The sequence below is a fragment of the Neolamprologus multifasciatus genome, chromosome 14, assembly GCF_963576455.1.
Source record: "Neolamprologus multifasciatus chromosome 14, fNeoMul1.2, whole genome shotgun sequence".
Taxonomy (NCBI): domain Eukaryota; kingdom Metazoa; phylum Chordata; class Actinopteri; order Cichliformes; family Cichlidae; genus Neolamprologus; species Neolamprologus multifasciatus.
Genome location: NC_140452.1, coordinates 10,452,592 through 10,472,689, shown reverse-complemented (window position 1 = coordinate 10,472,689; position 20,098 = coordinate 10,452,592). Strand labels below are relative to the sequence as shown.

The 20,098-nt window shown below is 40.5% G+C and overlaps 2 protein-coding genes across 2 annotated transcripts in view; one reads left to right on the top strand and one right to left on the bottom strand.

The window, feature by feature from the left end:
* The first annotated feature begins 13,576 nt into the window (after positions 1-13,576).
* LOC146503574 (dehydrogenase/reductase SDR family member 11-like) lies at positions 13,577-16,694 on the top strand. Its single transcript, XM_085131534.1, has 8 exons — positions 13,577-13,645; positions 13,891-14,041; positions 14,810-15,019; positions 15,102-15,196; positions 15,964-16,093; positions 16,181-16,273; positions 16,372-16,437; positions 16,552-16,694. The coding sequence occupies exons 2-8, from the start codon at positions 13,910-13,912 to the stop codon at positions 16,579-16,581; spliced, it is 756 nt and encodes a 251-aa protein (XP_084987660.1). The 5' UTR covers positions 13,577-13,645; positions 13,891-13,909; the 3' UTR covers positions 16,582-16,694.
* Positions 16,695-18,118: 1,424 nt separating this feature from the next.
* LOC146503567 (dehydrogenase/reductase SDR family member 11-like) overlaps positions 18,119-20,098 on the bottom strand; it is a 66,490-nt gene continuing 64,510 nt past the window's right edge. The window contains exon 7 of the mRNA XM_085131532.1: positions 18,119-18,265. Within this exon, the coding sequence (XP_084987658.1) occupies positions 18,236-18,265 (30 nt within the window). The 3' untranslated portion in view covers positions 18,119-18,235. The remainder of the gene's footprint in view (positions 18,266-20,098) is intronic.

Here is a 20,098-nt window from a genome sequence, read left to right as displayed (position 1 = left end):
AGGATCCCCAGACGAGGGGTCACCCAGTAGCCACGGGCAGAAGCTAGAGGGGGCTGCACCGGCGTGCCCGCCGGCTCCGCCGGCAGCCAGCTGTGCCAGAGTGAACCGAGCCGCAGGCACAGAGGCCGGAGGCCCGAGGGCCCTCCGCGCCCCGGAAGAGGCCTGACCGAGCAACAGGCGCCAGGCCCCGCCAAGTAGCCACCGGGAGTGAGCTGGTACATACCTGAGCGCCCAGCCCCGGACACCAAGAACCAACAATGCACCGACCCCCGAGGACATCAGTCACCGGCAGGCAGTGTGGGAGGTAGCCGGGGATGGGGAGGAAAAGAAGGGAGGGGAGGATGCCCCTCACTAGGGCCAGCTCCCCCGCTGACCCCAGTAGGCACCCCTGTCCTCTGGTATCCACCAGGGCAAGGGAGCCCAGGCCCATCCAGACCGGGGCCTACGGCAGCAGCGCTGCCAAGCCCCACAGGACCCGGGGCAGCCCACCCGACCCCACCGCAGAGGAAACTGTACCCACCCCAACATTCAATCATCTCCCAGACTACACAAGACAACAGACACCCAGGTTTATTCTCCACCTCTCCTATGTCTCTCCCCCACCTGCAGAGTGGACCCCTGCAAGGATGGAACAACCTCCCTGCCAGTTGAAGAGCCCCCCGGTTGGGCCGATGCACAAGAGGCCCCCTGCGCCAGGGCTGAGCCCCTGTGCACCCACCCGCCCACAACCTCGGCGACACACTGACGGGGACCGAAGCTCCCAAGGCCCAGCCAGAGCCCCAGTACGGAGGCGAAGCACCCCCGAACCCCAAACCCCCACGCCCGCCCCGAATGATTAATTATTTCAATAAATACACTTTTGATTTTATATATTTCAGTTGTATTGTAGTCAACATTGTTTACTGAAGGCAAATAAAATCTATCATATTTTGCGTGCAGTATCCAATGTCATGCAACTTATACACAAATGAAAAAAACAAAGAAATATAAAACTCACACCTGCCCCTGAGACGAGACTCACAAAAGATGTGAAGAGAAATAAAACAGATCTGAGCAGCATTGTGAATCCACTTATAGTGTAGATTCTTCCAGCACTGACTGTTTTCAAAGATGATGCCAGAATCAGAGTTCAACCAGACTATCATACAACTGGGAGCCCCACCTATCAGCTCCGTTTTATAATGCACACTTTAGATTTATGACACCTAATTTGTGAGGACAGTGACACACAGCAAGAGATATCTCTGCGTTCATATTCTTGAGATAGTGAATGGACCCTAACGCTGAAGATGTCTTCCTCCAGAAATGAGCCCACAGGTGATTTGTCCAAACTGCGAGCGACAGTTACATTTTTGAAGTTAAGGGACCTCTAGTGGTGATGTGAAAAAATGCAAGTGACATGTTTGCTGGTGTCATTACCTTTAAGAAAAACTGCAAAGTACATTTGTTAACCACGAGAAGTGTCATTGTTTGGGATTAGATTTGTGATACTATTTATGAGTTAGGATTGTTTTTATCACTCTTTTCTACTATGTCAGGGTCACATGAGACAGTGAGTGACTGGACGAGCAGTTCATTGTTCATTCAGCAGTTTGCACACAAAATTTAGTTCATTTGAGCTCATTCCAGGTTTTGCAGTAATTAGCCAATTAAAAAACTCCATTTCATGTACCATGTTGAATCACTCTTTAGAGCTATGCTGTGCTGAGAATGGACAAATCAACCAACAAATCAATGATGGGCCAGAGCAGAAGAATTCATTGGGTTCCTGCTCACCAAGAACAGCAATATCAAGCTAAAGTGGGCAAATCAGAAAGAAAGTAAAAAGATAAGTCTGCAGATGGTAGGTTCATAATTTGGCAGCAGGAGTCCATGTACCAAATTTACCTTGTATACAAATTGCTGATGATGATGGTTTAATGTTTTTTGAGTTCCTCAATATCACCCAATCATGAATTCCATGCTTTATATTATAGGAATGAATTTGTGCAGCACGGTGGCACGGTGGCTAGCACTGTTGCCGCACAGCAAGAAGGTCCTGAGCTCAATTCCAACATCAGGCCGGGGTCTTTCTGTGTGGAGTTTGCATGTTCTCCCCATGTTTGCGTGGGTTCCCTCCGGGTACTCCGGCTTCCTCCCACCATCCAAAGACATGCAGTTTGTGGGGATAGGTTAATTGGAAAATCCAAATTACCACTAGGTGTGAATGGGTGAGTGAATGTGAGCGCGAATGGTTGTCTGTCCCTGTTTGTTGGCCCTGCGACAGACTGGCGACCTGTCCAGGGTGTACCCCGCCTCTCGCCCTATGACAGCTGGGATAGGCTCCAGCGCCCCCCGCGACCCTGAAAAGGAGAAGCGGAAGCAGATGGATGGATGGATGAATTTGTAACTGATCTGCAGAAATGATGTGATTTCTATGGTGCTAATGTTTTAGTGAATGTAATGTGCTCTGTCTCAGAGTATAAATATAACAAATTACAAATGTTCGGGGGAAAAAAAACAAACAAAAAAAACCCCAAACACAATTTATATGGTGTTACGTCCCCACGATGAAGGTCTAGGGGTGTGTGTGGGGACTGGTAACAAATGGGTCCAGAATGGAATAAAAGGAAAACAGACAGAGGTGTTTAGTAAATAAAATAGTTTTTATTATAGATAATCTTAACATAAAGAGCCAACAATGCCGTTTTTCCAATAACACTAGAAAAAGGTTGAAACAACAAAGAACACAACAAATCCACACCACGAGGAGGTACTTCCAGGGGCCCACAAGCCCTCCCTGTCACTAGCAGCAGCAAGTTCCACTGCTGCTGCTGTTGAGGGCCACAAGCCCACACTACTCACATGAACTGCTCCTCCCACTGCTCCTACAACTCCACGCCACAGGCAGGACAATCACACAATAGGACCGCTTTTGACACTTAAAACACAAACAAGAAACACCAGAGAAATTTGCCTCCCCTCATCCAGTTCATACCCAGCCTATATGACCTCAGAGAGGTGATTGCTGACTGGGCCCAGGTGGTAAACAAGGCCAACAAACAGCAGCTGTGTCCTGGAGAGAGAGAAGAGTGAGAAAGAGACAGAGGGGTGGAGCAAGAGAGGAGGACTCTTTTTTAAGTCATATAAAAGAGTAGAAGGAAAAGGAGGTAAAAGAGGAAAAAACAAACCTTTTTCACCACTTGAGGCAAAAACACACCATTGAACACAACCAGGCTATAAAGGAGGCGATACTAGCAGCTGGTGTAACACAAAAGGAAATGAGTGTTTCTGGACAACTCGCTAGTTTCACTCCATATGACCGAAAGAGGAAATGGTGGATGAAAATTACTAATGTGTACATGGTGGTAAAGGAGGATCTTAAAAAAGCTCAAAAATATAAAAGCAGTTGAAGCCATGAAGTTGGCCAAGCTGGCTGGGTATGAAAGTGGAGGGCTGGGCAAGTGACGTATGAAAAATCCAGGTTTGCTCAGAAGTGGAAAAAAATAGTTTCTGCAAAGAGTATGTTAACATTACCTGACTCTATGAAAAAATAAATTTTAATGTTAAACTTGCTGTTGGCTAACATCATATAGGCAGGTTATTATTGTAAATATACTGGTTTAACCACTCAGTAACAACAAAATATCTATTATAAAACAGACCTATACTACATGTAAAAGCTAATATTTAATAGGTTTTCTGACTTTAGTCCCATACAGAAATTTGATAGCTGGACATTAACTTTTTTTACGACTCTTATCAAAGTTACACTAAGTTTATTTAATTTGTAAAACTTGTTTTTTGAACTCCAGAGTTTTCATTTAAAAGTAATTTATTAGAAAAGGCAGATCATTGTGGTCGGTATGCTTCACACTGATTTTAATGAAGGCCAGTATACTGTTGTAAAAACAGGGATCATGCCTAAATTATAAGTCATGTAAAATTGGAATGCAATGATTTGGATTTCAGTAGATTTTTTTTCTTTATTTCTTTCTTTATTTTTTTGTTAAGGCAAGTAAAAACGTTGTGACACTAATGGAGGCGTGATGAGATAAAAGCATTGAAATTACCCTGACTGTCTTTAAATATTCAAACAGATCCCATTTGTAGGATAGAAACAGGTTTAACCAGCAGAGGGCAGAATATGCATATGCAGGAGCTGGGGTCTATTGACAAGAATTTTTAGAGATGAGCCAGAGAACCATATTTGACATCCAGTGCTGAACTTCCCAAAGAGACTCATTAAGACAACTGTGTATATTCAGTGTCAGATGAAATACCAAATAGGTAGGTAGCTATATCTGAGTGCCATCAACAAAAATAATGAATAGATACACTGTGTCTCTGAATTATATACTAAATAGGGAGCAAGCATAAAGAAAAATAAACTGATGATTGAGTTAGAAGTTCTTTACAGAAACAGAACCTCAGATTTGAAAAATAAGAGTTTCACTCAAATTTGTCAAATACTGCATCAAAGCTGCAGCAGAAATTCCTGCACACAGCTGAAATTGCTTGGTTGTATCTCATGTGGATTCTGATCACAACCTCTCTGATGAAAAGGCACAGAGGCTGCTCTGCTCCATGAGGACACTGAGGAAAGCCATCCTGTCCGAAAAGCTGCTGGTGTCCTTCTACTGTAGCTCAGTGGAAATACTCGGCTATGGCATTCTGGTTTGGTATGCCAGCTGTGACTCTGGAGAGAGTCACAATATTATCACAGAGGACTGCCAACATTCAGATGATGTTTGGGCCACAAACATCATCGAGTACTCTTCTCATCCTAATCACCACCTTTTCACACTGGTTCCCTCTGGAAGGCCAGTCTTTATAGAGCTCACAAAAACTTTTTACTTTATGTGTCTGAATTGCATTTGAGACTAATGCAGCCCTGACTGGAACCTCTCAAAGATAATATTACTGTCTAGTGCATGGAGCAATTGTGGTATTTTCTTTAATGAAATTTCTGCTATAAAAGGTTATTTAGAAATTGGTCTAAATGGTCTAAAGGTATTTTCAAGTGTGACCTGACCAACGAGGAGGAGATTCTGGGATTTCTTCCCAGCAGAACATTGCGTTGAAAACAGATGATCACTTTAGTTTAGTGATCCTTAGTTGTTGTTATTTCAGAAGATTTGCAAATGAATGTGTTAAAACAGCCAAAACACGAACAACAACCTAGCTCATTACAATAAATAAGACATCACAAACACAATAGATGAGAAAGATAAACTGTTACACAAAAGTGGCTAAAAATGGTTTCCTCTTCATTGTTCCCATGAACACATGAAGCTACAAGTACATGTGCCAGTGTAGAGGGTGTTGATTATAGACAGTGTTTTCTTTTTTTCTACTCTTGCAGGTGAGCATTCTTACATTGAGTATCTGTGAACGTGAAGCATATCAGTCAATGAAAGTGAGAAATGTGGACGATGGGCACATCATAAACATAAACAGGTGCGGTTTTAATTACCGATGGACAGTAACAGACATGGTTGTGAAGCCTGTAGATATAATCATCAGGTAAATATCATTTTATAGAATCTTTATCACGATTTAGATAGCAATTATGAAGATAACTTTTACAAACACTGTACAAAGACATTTCAAAGACTGAGGCCATGCCTCTTAACTGGAAGGTTGAATCGGGTTAAGCAGGGATTATACTTTCTTGCATCCAGGAGTCCACTAAGGTCCGCTGCAGTCACAGTCACGTGAATTTCGTCAGACAGCGTGAGGGTCCTTGTAGATGTCCATGTGCCTGCCTGTTTTTTGTGGCGTTACAGGCTGTGGAGAATTGACATTACAGTGCACCAAATATTCATGTTCCATACTTCATGTTTAAGACTTAAAGAAATAATTGATTATAAATTATATACAAATTTTTGAGACTTTAGACCTGATACAGATTTTCTTGAATCATTCAGCCAGATACTATATGACTGCAATATTAAATAATAAATTTCAGTCAATTAGGCTTTCATATTAAGTTCTGAGATCTGATCAGAATATGCTGATAAATGCTGATCTTCTTCTGTGGCAGCTTAAGTGGTCATAAAGTTTTTTTCTGCTGCTGATATGATTTTCTACAATGCCACCAAGTACGCTGTAACTGCTCTGACTGAGGGCCTGGGGCAGGAGCTGCATGCAGAAAACAGCCATATCTGAGCCACAGTACGCTTTGAAAGACACTCTAACCAGCATTTAACCCCAATATCAGCTGTTGTGTGACACATATACAGCACTTTATGAATTTCCTTCATTATTATCTCTTTTGTGAAGAGCATTTCGAACACAGCTCTACAGGGAATATCCTGATAAAGGAGCATAAGGTAAAAGTATTATTCCTACATGTCAGGTACTGTTAAGATGATTATTCACATACAAAATATTTGTATTTTATACAAATACTTTTTACTTCTCAGACAGCCTATGAAAGCAATAGATATTGCCAGTGCTGTCATATACGTGCTCAGTGCCCCACTTCATGTTCAGGTTGGTCATTTTCTCTTACTGTTAACCTTTTTTATTGTGACAAATTTTATGTCTATTATGTTTACTCATAATGAATTACATTCATCTAATTTTTCTTTCAGGTTGGAGACATTCTGTTTGAAGGTGTGTCGCAGGTGCAGCAGAGTTTGTTACCCTGGCAACTACAGTGCAGGAACCCATAACAGTTTTACATTAAAGTGGTGTGATTGATTTGCCTCACTACTCAACTCTGCCAGATTGTAGTCAATTCACAGCAGACTGAAAAGAAATAAACTCATCCAGCTGTTAACTCTTCTTCTCAAAGCCTCACCTGCTATCTGCTCAGAAGTGCTATTGACCAACCACGGGATTACCCAGGAAAACACTTTAATTAATGACAACTTCCTTCTTATTATATTAAATCTTACTTGTTGGATAGTTTTAAACCAGTAAAAGGTTTGTTTTGGGTTTTGTTTTGTTTTTTGGTTTTTTTACAGTTAAATCAATGTTAACTGGTTAAAACCTTAGATAAGGATGTTGGTTAGACACACACAGTGTGCATTTTCACATCACTGAGAAGAGGCTACTGGTATGTTAAAGAAACCTTTCAGTCAAACCTAAAAAGTACTGTATTGATTTGTGTGATATGCAGCAGACAGTGATATTTCGGCAGATAACGGATATATGGAATATCCTCCATCAGAAATCATTTTCATAGCTTTTTTGTGCAAACTATTAACAAGAGCTACAGTTACATTTTGGAGTTGGAGTTTTAAATTGCAAACTGTAGTAGGTGTGTGAAAAGTAAATTTACATAGTGTAGCTGGTTAGATATTTTTGTTTCATATTTTGCCTGTACTACGACCTCTAGTGGTTAACATTATAATGGAAGTTAAAGCAGAGCTGGTTTGGTTTCAAAAACTGGCAGCAGAGTATCAAAGTGCTGGCCAGCTCGGTGTTTTGGTCCCTTTTAGGTGTGACTTAACCAAAGAGCAGTAGATTCTGGCCACGACTGTACTACGACCTCTAGTGGTTAACATTGTAATGGAAGTAAAAGTAGAACTTTGAAATGCAAAATACTGATGACCTTCAGTGGTCTGTTTTCTTGGGACATTTGTGCTCTTCATTAACAACCAGCCATGGTTTAATTTCCATACATCAGTATTGCCATGTTTGTACCAGTGTTATCTTATTATGAGTGAACTGCTTGTTTAAAATGCAATTAAAATTAAAGCTCAATAAGTGACAGTAAAAAAACATGAAATAAGAGAAAATCACAAATCTGAACATGCAGAGAGGCATCAGAGAAGAGAAAGAGCTTAGCCGTCTTTGTATGATGTGTGTCGGTCTACATGTCTTTTCTCCACAAGTCTTCCTCAAAGAGAAATCATATTTAAAATAAACCAACTGCTGCTACTAATACTACTGCCACAAATAAAAATAATAATGATAAGGAGGTTTTTTCTGCTGTGTCATGCTGAAATGAGACCAAGAAACTGGGCGGGCAGCCAGTTTATCTTACTGTAAATACATTAATAAAACCGGTTAGTTACAATTCATCTTCCATTATAACACTGTAAACCTGACTCTGTGTAAAATGTAACAATTTTTGGTGTAGTGTTTTTTATTTTATATGGGTTATTTATGGAAGCTTGTCCCCCCTGTCAAAAATAAAAACAACAACAAACAACAACAAAAAAAACTTCATGGTCAAAAATTCAACTTCCTCAGAAGTTTGGATTTATTGGAGTCACAATTCTGGTATAAAGTAATACCAAATAATGCCTTCTTTCCTTCTTTGTTGTTGAGCTGTGTAATGTGAAATGCTTATGACCTTCACAAGTTTTCCACTTCTGCAAATTCACTCACTTCCGTCTTCATTGTCGCAGTCACAGTGTGTGCAGTGGCGGTCCTAGCCCGTTTGGCGCCCCGGGCGAACACTCCCTCTGGCGCCTCCCCCGCCCCCCCCCCCCCGCCCCCCCCCCATACACACACACACACACACATAAAACATATTAAGGATTATACATTAGCATAAAACTGTTGTCGGAACCATACTAAATTTCGCCAGAGAAACACACACAGACACACACATATGAAGAGAGAGAGAGTATGCATTGATGCATTGTATGCAAACAGCTACCAAACAGCCATCATAATTCCTCATACAATGAGAACAGGACAAATCAACAATTAACAATGACTAATTAATATTAAAATCTGTAAAATAATGTATTGTTTGGAGTTTAGTCTGTTACAGTTGCTATTTTTACCATTTCTTCTTGGAGCAACTGTAACCCACATAATTTCCTTAGGGATTAATAAAGTATTTTGATTCTGATTGTTTCAGGATGACCTGCCATTATCCAGTGACACATCTGCTTACCTGCATCTTTTGCTCGTTTCTCTTCCTCTTTTCTCTTTTTTCTAAACTGAGGACCTGATGGCTTTGAACTTTTCTTGTCCATCTTGGTTTTAATCAGGGGCGATTTTAGCCCAGTTTTGGAGGTGCTTCAGCACCCCCAAAATGAATCAAAGCACCCCCAAAGATGTCTTACTTTTTTTGAAAATATTTGCTGTTTGTGGGACACACTACTAAAAGTATAAAAAGCATACAGTACTTAATTGAGATGGAACATTTTAACAACAAAAGTATAGATAACCCCTCCCCCCTCCCAAAATGGTTTGTTCCAGCTCGGCTCTCTCCTACTCGCTCTAGCGCCGTTGCTGCCAGAGCGATGGTGGCTGAGACACAGCAGAGCGGAGGTGGAAGTGACTGGCTTAAAACAGGACATATTAGCTGCATTTAACTTTCAGTTACTCTTTATATAGTTAGGTAGGAGTCAGACCATGTTTCTTTTTAACTGAAAAACATTACACCAGGTAACCTGCTGTGTTGAAAATAGGGCTGCCACGATTAGTCATCTAGTCACGATTACGTCGACTATCAAAATCATCGACGACTGATTTAATATTGGAAGTCCCAGAGAGCAGCCATTTGGCTTTTCTACGTTTAAAACCCGCCAACCAGCCAAATGGCAGGTAGGCTTTTAGCTAATATCCTGAACTGAACTGTGGACTGCTGCTTTTGTTATGTAAATAAGGTGGTGCTGAGCCGTTAGGGTTAGGGGTTAGGGTTAGCCTAACCCCTTAGGGTTAGGCTAGGGCTTAGGGGTTAGGGTTAGCCTAACCCCTAACTGTGAACTTCCTTTCCTGTTGAGGTCAATGAAATTGTCATCTTGCGGGGTTTACTAGGCTGCTGGTCAGCAAACCTGTGAAACCCACAGTATAACCCTAACCCTGCAGTATATTGCAAGGGTTATTATATTGCAAGTAATAACCCTTGTGTTTCTGTTTGCCATCTTAGGGAGAAATCAACACACATGGGTGTATTTCCTTTGTTGCTGAGATTTATTGATAAAAACAGTACAAAAAACAACAACAAACAAAAAACAACCATTTGTACACATATTTACAAATAATAATAAAAAGTGAGTGAGTACATTTCAACATTTTCAGCAATCACTCACTATCCTGGCACTGCCATGGTATCTGTAGTCTGCATTTACCACATGTGTATCTGTAGCAGTGAACACATCGCACAGTGGCATGATTGTTCTTGCATTTGTGTTTGACCTAACACATGGCTCTTTTTCCAGGGCTAGGTGTGGAGGGTTGTGTCCAAAGCAACTGTTCTTTTCTTGCCTTCTTCCCAGCTACATGAGAGTGAGCCAACTCTCTTGCAAATGTACTTCCCTTGCCAAGATATGGGAAGACATTGCAAATGTACTTGGATTTTAGGTCGCAAGCCACCCAAAACTTGATCCCAAACTTGTCAGGTTTACTTGCAATATACTGCAGGGTTAGGGTTATACTGTGGGTTTCACAGGTTTGCTGACCAGCAGCCTAGTAGACCCCGCAAGATGACAATTTCATTGACCTCAACAGGAAAGGAAGTTCACAGCTTTTAGCAGCTCCCCACCCCCACACACTAACAAAGAGGCAGTTGGCAGTTAGAAATCGGCAATCATTCAGTAACAACCTAATTTACATATGAATTGATGCTAAAAAACTAGCCAATTTAGCTTCCACTTGGCTGACTTGGGCTTAGAAAAGCCTGGGACTTCCAGTGTAGTAGTAGTAGTCGAAACATCGTTTGAAGCTTTGTAAGATCACAAAAGACGCAGGAACAAGTAGTAGAATTTAAGAGTGTAATAACGGACTGAAACAGAAGATGGCAGCACTGCATGTACAAGGATGCCAGCTGCCGTTAAACCCCGAAGAAGAAGAAGAAGCTGTGTCCCAGAATTCATAGCGCAGCCTAGCTCAGTTTCCAACAATGGCGGCAGCTAGTTAGTTTTAATATTACTCTTATTATTCTTTCTGGGTCACAAAATAAACGTTTAGCATATTTTCAGGCGAGAATGTAGCTGTGTAAACCTCAAATATCTGCTCAGTTTATCAAGACACCACATATTTTCAAAAGCGCTCCGACGTTTTCGGAGATGTCTGTTACCCACTAGCTTGATAGCTAGCCGGGGGCACGGCTCACTAGAGCCCGTGAGAACACCGGACTCCGGCAAATCGTTTTCAAACCCACTGCGGTCTTTCGCTACTCAGGTTAAACATATATAAGTCACTTAGATAACTTAAAAATGTTATTGTTTGGCTTTTTTTTTTAGTATTTTATTTGTTCCTGAGTAAATCGGTTAGGCTGAGATTAAAGTTATAGTTTTTACACAGCTGAATAAACGTCAAGCAGACAACTGATTATCAGAAGTGTGAGATGCTCGAGAATATACTCCGGTGTCCCGTTATATTTTAGATAGCAATGAGTTTATTAAACTTCACTGAAACAATCTGCAAATTTCATTCAAATTTAATAAATTATCATCTTGTCTTTATTTTTAGTTAGCACATACCTTAAACACTTAGAGCTGCAAGCTAATGATGTTGTTGTTACCACTGTCCTGTTTGAAATGTAATGAGAGAAACTGGTTATTTTGCCATATGTGCATGTGCCGATATTGAACCCAAGGTACTAACTAGCTAATTGACTGGATGCCCATTAACCTTATAACTCCTGTTGTGTGTGTGTGTGTGTGTGTGTGTGTGTGTGTGTGTGTGTGTGTTTGTGTGTGTACAGATTGTCAGTCCAAAGAGGGAGAGAGGAAAGAGGGGAACATGAGGACAAAGTACAAGATCAGGAAGTACCCGGTAAGAAAACAGACAGGGAGTACTAACAGGCAAAACAGGAACTGTTAAACTGGCAAAGAAAAAGAAAGACAAACAACTAATACAAACAACTCATACAATCTGGAAGTTGTGTTCTCCCTATATTAAAGCTGCTATACAGAATCTGCAAAACAAACTGGGTTGTCAGCCCTGGCACTGCATTACCATATTGAGCTTCAGTCAGAGGAAGTCACGGTTGCCAAAGACTTTATAAAGCTCAAGAGTGAGGCTGGTGCCATTCCAGATATGTTAACATTGTACAATCTTCTGGATAATCAGATCTTCCCCAAACTGAAAACTGTTATTCAGGTTGCCCTAACAAACCCAGTTAGCAGCTGTAGCTGTGAAAGGTCTTTTAGTGTCTTGAGTCAGCTCCATACCTGGCTAAGAAGGACCATGGGTCAAAGCAGACTCCAGCACCTGGCTGTGATGTCAGTTGAGAAAGAGATGCGTGAGAGACTTGACCACCAAAATGTGATAGACAGATTTACCAACCTCAAGGTGAGGCGACATAGGTTAAAAGAAAAGAAAAAATCTGCAGAGCCACAGTAGTATCTGCAGTAAAGATATTTTCATACATTGTATACATTGTATCAAAGGCCAAGTGTCTCCATTTTCTAATAATATTTTGTATATTTCAAGGACTCTTCTATTTTTGGAGTGTATTTTTTATGTATCTGTATTGTATTATATATACACTTTAGAAGTGAATCTCTGTCCAAAAAATGCACACAGTTTACTTTGTACTCACTATGAGCATCATTCATCATTTTTCCCCAGTAATTAAGGTTAGGATATGTTGTTGTTTTTTTTTATTCCAATCCATTCTTCTTTGGCAGCATTTTAATAACCTTGATCAGATTTGATGGTTTTGTTACAGAATTTTCAAAAAAGTGTTTTGCTATTCTTTCAAAAATTTGGGGATTAAATTGTGTTAAAATGTACAAAACAGTGATGTCATGTTTTGTGACGAGGACCCAGGCACAGAGAGACTTGATGAATTTAAGAAACTTATGATTTAATAAAGAAATTTGCAGACTTGCACAGAGGGTAAAATTATGATGACTGATAATGGAGATGAAGACAACAGACGATGTGGACAGGGAGGAACAGGGGTTTAAATGCACCAAGGAGGCAGTCAGAGTGAACCCGGGACAACTGGAGGCATTTAGGGATGCAGGGACTGACAGAGACGGGGAAGAAGTCTCATTGCGATGAGTAAAGTTTACCTTGCCTGGAGTGGCAGCTCTCTGGGTGCTCAGCACCCCCAAAGCTCTGATCCTAGAATCGCCCCTGCATTAAATCATCAAACTGTAAATTATACATTTTAAATTGTTATTGATCCCTTTACCCCGAGTCCTAAAGTGTATATTTATTTTCTTACTCTTCTTATATTTATTATTTGTTTACTTGCACTGCTGTAACTGGAGCCTCGTCGTCTCGTCTCTCTATATACTGGACTGTATGTAGCGGAGATGACAATAAAGTTTACTTTGACTTCAGCAGCAAGCAGGTGCACCGAGGGCTCTCGCGCTCACTTTTCGTGTATAGAATTTCAAATTTCAAATTAAAGTCTGTATCATGATGTCTGGTGTTTTCGTGTTTGTTGTTTTGTTTTTATTTTGTTTTATTTTGCGAGTTGGTTATTAGATGCTGCTCCAGCCAGCCAGAGAATCCCCTGCCGCCCTCCCTGTGCCGCAAGCAGCAAACGGAGGGCGCCCTTACTCCCAGCAAATGGGCGATAGAAAACCGATCGGTGCCTATGCCATTCCCAGTATGCGCTGGATGATGTTGGGGCAGCATGAGTACGAGCAATTTTTTATTTTTTTTTGCCGATGTCCGTGATGCCACCCCCCACCATGATGCCGCCCCGGGCAACCGCCCGTGTCGCCCGTATCTAAAACCGCTACTGAGTGTATGGTGCATAAAAGGAGAGCGTGCTGACACAACTATGGTATGTTAGTTTGAGATAATGTTTGATAAAGAATTTGCTTTGTAGCCAGTGATTCAGCTGAAATGAAGTGGTTAATCAGTCAATGCGTTCCATTCGTTGGCGTCTCGTGAAGTCTGCACCGAGACTTAAGACGTTATAATATATATATATCTATAGATGGATGGTTAACGGGCACAAGACAGTTGGCGCTCACTGTCACTGAGACTCCTCATCACTTCATACTTTTGATGCTTTTGTGCGTGTAGCAGGTTACCGGTGTCTGTGATGGAGCGCTGGCGGGGCAGAGTAGCTCTGGTGACCGGAGCCTCGGTCGGGATTGGGGCGGCTATAGCCGTAGAGCTGGTCCGGCTCGGCATGAAAGTGGTGGGCTGCGCCAGGGACATCGGAAAACTCCAGGTTTGTTCTGAAATAACAAACTGGATTTCAACAGAGATTATTTAATGTAAAACTCTAATGAAAAGGAATTTTTAATATGAAGCTCTGTCAGGCGAACATCATATTGGGGCTGTCGAGCAGACAGACCCTTTGTTTTACTGTGAATAAATTATAAATACTTTAATTCTTAAAACAGGTGCATTAGTTTACGATAAAGACATTTGAGGGGAGTTATTATTTCCATCTATGCACCAAACTGATTTCAGCCGAAATGGATGGAGCAATAACAAATTGCATAAGGCAATCCTATTGATGTACGCTTCAAAGAAGAAGAGTTGAGAGAAGCAAAAAATAAAGAAACAAATAAAGAAAAACATAGTTTATGCAGTATATATTGGTCTATATGCATGGGTTACATCTTGATGAATGGAGTTGTGCAAATCCACAAAGAGCAGTAAACCCCAGAACAGCCACAGCACAGGTCAGCTGATCACAACCTGTACACAAAGAAATCTGCTGGAGCTGCTGGAGCTTATTATGATTAATTTACTCATACTGCTATGATATATATATGATATGATATATATATATATATATATATATATATATATATATATATATATATATATATATATATATATATATATATCATATATATATTATATAGATATATATGATATATATATATATATATGTGTGTGTGTGTGTGTGTGTGTATATATATATATATATATATATATATATATATATATATATATATATATATATATATATCGTGTTTGTTTTCAGAAACTGGCAGCAGAGTGTCACAGCACCGGCTTCCCGGGTGTTTTGGTGCCTTTCAAGTGCGACTTGGCCAAAGAGGAGGAGATTCTGTCCATGTTTGCAGTGATCAAGGAGCAGCACAAAGGCGTGGACGTGTGCATCAACAACGCTGGCTTGGCTCACCCAGAGCTGCTGCTAAACGGCAAAACCAGTGCCTGGAAAAACATGATGGATGTAAGGACTCAGAGTTATTTTAGAAAAACAAAATTCCAAATATTTTCTTTACCATTTATTTCGCTGCTTTGGTTACTTACAGGTGAACATTCTTGCACTGAGCATCTGTGCACGTGAAGCTTATCAGTCAATGAAAGAGAAAAACGTGGATGATGGGCACATCATAAACATAAACAGGTGCAGTTTTATTTTACTTAAGGACAGTGATGGGTATGCTTGTGACGTTTATTGATTTAATCATCACACAAATACCTCAGACATGATCATATTGAGATTATGAGCTTTTTTTGCCAACTCTCTAGGCTCTACATATATAAAGCACCATTGTTGTGATTTGGGGCTAAATAAATAAAAGTAATTGATTTAAACCTCACTACGGCCAATGATTGCTTTTATTACTGGTTAATCGAATAAAAATAAATGCCAGACAGCTGTGAAAAATGTCAATAACAATATCCTAAAGCCATAAGTAAAATCTTCATAGTGCTTTCATGGGCAACTAGCAGCTCAGAACCAAAAGATTTTTCAGTGTACTATGAAAATCATCAAAGGAAAAATGCAGGATAACCAAATGAAATTAATACACAAATAACTACTTGAAATTATATAGAAACTGTCAAATTACAGCACAACAGCATGGTTGTGCAGTGGTTAACGCTGTTGCCTCACAACTTCTGGGTTCAAATCCAGCATCTTTCTCCGTGTAGTTTGCATCTTCTCCCTGTGTGTGCAAGAGTTCTCACCTTCTCACATAATCCAAAGAAATGCAGTTAGTTGGGTTAGTTTAGTTGAACTGTGTCTGTGTCTCTGTGTCCTGTGACAGACTTGGGACCTGTCTGTGCTGTACCCGATCCTCCAGAACCCCGAATTAGATAAGCAGAAGAAAACAGATGGATGTTAAAAGCTGATTTGATTAGCAGCTTGTAAATCTCTGTCTGTTACAGCCAGTGCGGTCATCAAGTGTTTCCTAATGCTGATGTACATTTCTACACCTGCACCAAGTATGCTGTAACTGCCCTGACTGAGGGCCTGAGGCAGGAGCTGCGTGCAGAAAACACTCATATCCGGGCCACAGTAAGGCTTTGAAAGACACTGTAACTGCTGCAAAGTACCACACAGAGTACTTCTTGAAGGATCCTCATTAATAATGTCATTTTGCAGAGCATTTCTCCTGGTGTATTGGAGACAGAATTTGCATCACGCCTCTACAGAGATAATTCTGATAAAGCAGCTGCTTTATACACTAAATATAAGGTAAAATTATTATTCCTTCAACTCCTACAATTCCTACAGTATTGTTGATGTGATTATTCGGCTAAAATTTCATTAAGCACTTTTAACTTCTTTGATAGTCTCTGGAAGCAAAAGACATTGTCAGTGCCATCACATATGTGCTCAGTGCCCCTCCTCATGTTCAGGTTTGAGATTTTCTCATATTTTCATCTTTTTGTGACCTTTTGAACTTTTCTCCTTTGCATTTTAAATATTAACAGTTTAGTCATAAGATAACAATCATCTATCTTTTCTTTCAGATTGGGGAGATTTTGCTTGAAAGTCTGTAGCAGGTGTCATGCAACTTGGCCGTGAGACCCATCCCAATCTTTACATCACAACAACAACAAAAAGGCCTCTCTGACCCAGGAAACACGCAGAGAGAGAGCGTCACCCTGTAACCATGGCAACCGTAACGCTGCCACCTGGAACAAAGCATGCAGCTGTCAAGCAAAACCCAAACAGGCCTGACCCGTGACAATATGAAACAGGGAAGTACCGCCGTGTAATCCATTTATTTCAACAAAGTAACTGTATTCTAAATACCACCTTTTTAAACTGTAACTGTAACGGAATACAGTTACTCATATTTTGTATTTTAAATACGTAACGGCGGTACATGTATTCCGTTACTCCCCAACACTGAAGGTTAGGCAGTTACTCTAGGAGACATGGACAACGCCGCAGGTCCTTAAAACATTAGCAGGACAAGTATCTGCTCCTTTGTGCAATGAGGAACATAAAGATCATAAATTGATGCCGCCGAATGGCCCCAGATTTACCTGAGATAAAACCAACAGAACACTTATATTTCTGTTCATGTGATGCCACCAGGTTGCAACTCAGGCTGTCCAGGAGCTCAGTAATGCAATGGTCCAGACCTGGGAGTTCCCCCAGGATTCCTCCCAGTTACCCAATTGCTCCATGATTTCCAACCACCTTGACAGTTTATGTTATATTTGCTAAGTACTGTAAGCAGTGTCTGAAAGAAATGACAGTTTTTCTGATATGTATTCAACCAAAGACAGGATGGAATTTCCTTGGCTATCTAGTTAGTTGTAGTAATTCTTCTGGGTGTTTTGTCTATGCAGATATAAAAAAAAAAAAGTATTATACTTACCTTAATTACAATATATTTAAGTCATTTTATTGAGATTTTTATATTTTTTTCAGATATTTTGCTTTTACCTTAAATATATTCTTTGTTTTTATTCTTATATAAAAATTTGTGTACTGGATATTCTCCACAGGACATTTTTATTTAAATGTCCTATTACAAACAGCACATTAAATATCCTTTACCACAACAAGAGCACTGCAATGAAAGAAATTTCCCTGAAAATCCTTTTATCTTATTCCTTAGTGAAAATTATCAGTAAAATGTTATACAGTGTTTTCATGAGTACATAAGGTCAGTAAAATTTACATTAAGATACATTAAGGTGACATGCTGCAACTTCTCACTGAGATGGAAAAAACACAGAGATGGTAAATGTTTCACAGACTGTTTTGAAAGGAGGCTACAAATTAAAGATGCAACAGTTTCTCATCAGGGATGAGAACATACACTCTGTCTATGTCTGACTGACATCCTCATCGAAAGTTCTAACCAGATGAAATGAACACCGGCTCAACAGTAAAAATACTCTTAGAGCTTAAATACTATCCAGCAACTGAGATCTGTTACAATAAGAAGGAAGCTGTCATTAATCAAAGTGTTTTTATGGGCATTCCTGGAGTTGGCCAGTAGGACGCTTGTAAAAAGGTATCACAGGGGCCTTTGATAAGAAGACAATTAGACAGAAAACAGCTGGATGAGTTTCCTCCATTTTATCCTTCTGTGAACTGATTACAATCTGAAGTGTTGAGAAGTAAGGAGAGCCGGTCACACTACTTTGATGTAAAGATTGGGATGGGTCTCACGGCCAAGTTGCATGACACCTGCTACAGACTTTCAAGCAAAATCTCCCCAATCTGATGTAGCATCATGGGCAGTGTAGTCCGTGCTGCAGGGAGAATGGACTGCCATACCCGTTATGTGTCTGTGAGCGAGGGAGGGAGAAAAAGAAAAAGTACGAGCTGTCATCGAGCAAAAACGGGAGCTGGAAGCATGTAAATATAATAATAACCACTGCAGCCAAGAAGAGTGCCTGACGAGCCCAGTTGTAAGTAAGCTATTAAGACTCGACTGTACACCGTGTTCGTGTTTTCCTCCAAAAACAATAAGTTCTGTTGGAGCAGCCTTTCAACGCCTCTCTCTGTCTCTCGCTAGCAAAGTTGACCCAGACAACAAAGTGAAGCTAGTTTTTGGCTACGAGCCCGACACAGAACCCACCGTATTAGCCAGAGGTCCCTTTATTACGGTTCGGAGCCGCGGACCTTCAGTAACAGTAATAAATCATAGCAATAGTACATTCATGTAGTTGTAAACAGCATGATAATATATTAAGTAATCCAAAGTATTCAGAATACGTTACTCTCATTGAGTAACGTAACGGAATACGTTACCTTCCAACATTTGGAATTTCTTTCATGCTCTTGAAACTGTGCTGTGAGCAAAGCAAACTTTCTGGCAATGGTGCATTTGGATATACCATCCCGGAGGAGTTGGACTACCTTTGTATTTCCAGGTATAGCCTCCTGCTACCAGCAGTGACACAGAAATTTGCCAAATGTAAAACTAGTGAAAAAACAGTCTGAAAGTGTGGTGGATGTATGCGTGATATGTATAACTATGTAACTATATACACTATATATCTATGTGCACTGAACATATATATTTTAACTTTCATGTAGAGTCTTAAGCACAAGGCATTTTGCTTCACAGTGGTTTATTAAGGTTTTACAGTAACAGGGCAGTTAATGCTGCTGAGAGTTGTCCTGAATAACTCACTCTCCAGCTCCGGTAACTAACCTTCCCTTATACACACTCAACGTCTTTCATGCAGCACAACCAAAACAGTAACATTGTAACAGAGATCCTGAACACATCACGCTAAAATAATCACACATACACACACACACACACAGTTCTCACACACAACTACACTGAAGTGTTTTAAGAAGATTATATATTATAAGATTGTGAAGATTTAATAATTAGGAAAATGTGTGACCTTTGACCATGTTGTGACCTATTGTCAGAAGGCAAAGCAAAGGGTTAATCTAAGGGTGTCCCTTTGGGCAGGGCCATCAGCCAGAGCCCTGCCCGTGCCCTGGCCTGTACCCGACCCCTGCAGCTGTGTTTGGGCACGTGGGAAAGTTACCCAGCAGCAGGGGGCGGGGATACTGGTCCCTATATATTACACCCCAGCACTTTTTCCCCTCTGTTGTTTCTCTCTGTGTTGCTCTACTGTCTGTGCTTTGCTTGTTTTCTGCTTTGTAATTCTCTTGCTAAATGTCTGTATGTATTTTTCCTGCTGTTTATATGATTCAGTGTATTAAACTCTGTTCCAAGAATTCTACTCTTTTCCAGAGCATCTTTTTGAGTGTCTTGATTTTAATTGGATCTAAAAGGGTTGGATCTCCACATCGTTGGTGGGAGAAGGTTATCATGATGGCTTCAAAATTTGCGACCACAAAAGGTTTCCCTGAACAGAAACCCCATAATTCACGGGTTGTTTCATCATTGCCGCTCTAGTGCACCTGTTGTTAATTAACACCAAATGAGATTAACTTACCAGATCTTATCACAGAGCGGTGTAGTTACAAACTCAGCTGCAGGGAGCAAAACCAGATGAAATGACTAACACACCTATTGTTTATTAGTTATTAAGCTTTCCCCCTTTATGTACCAGGTGAAGGGGC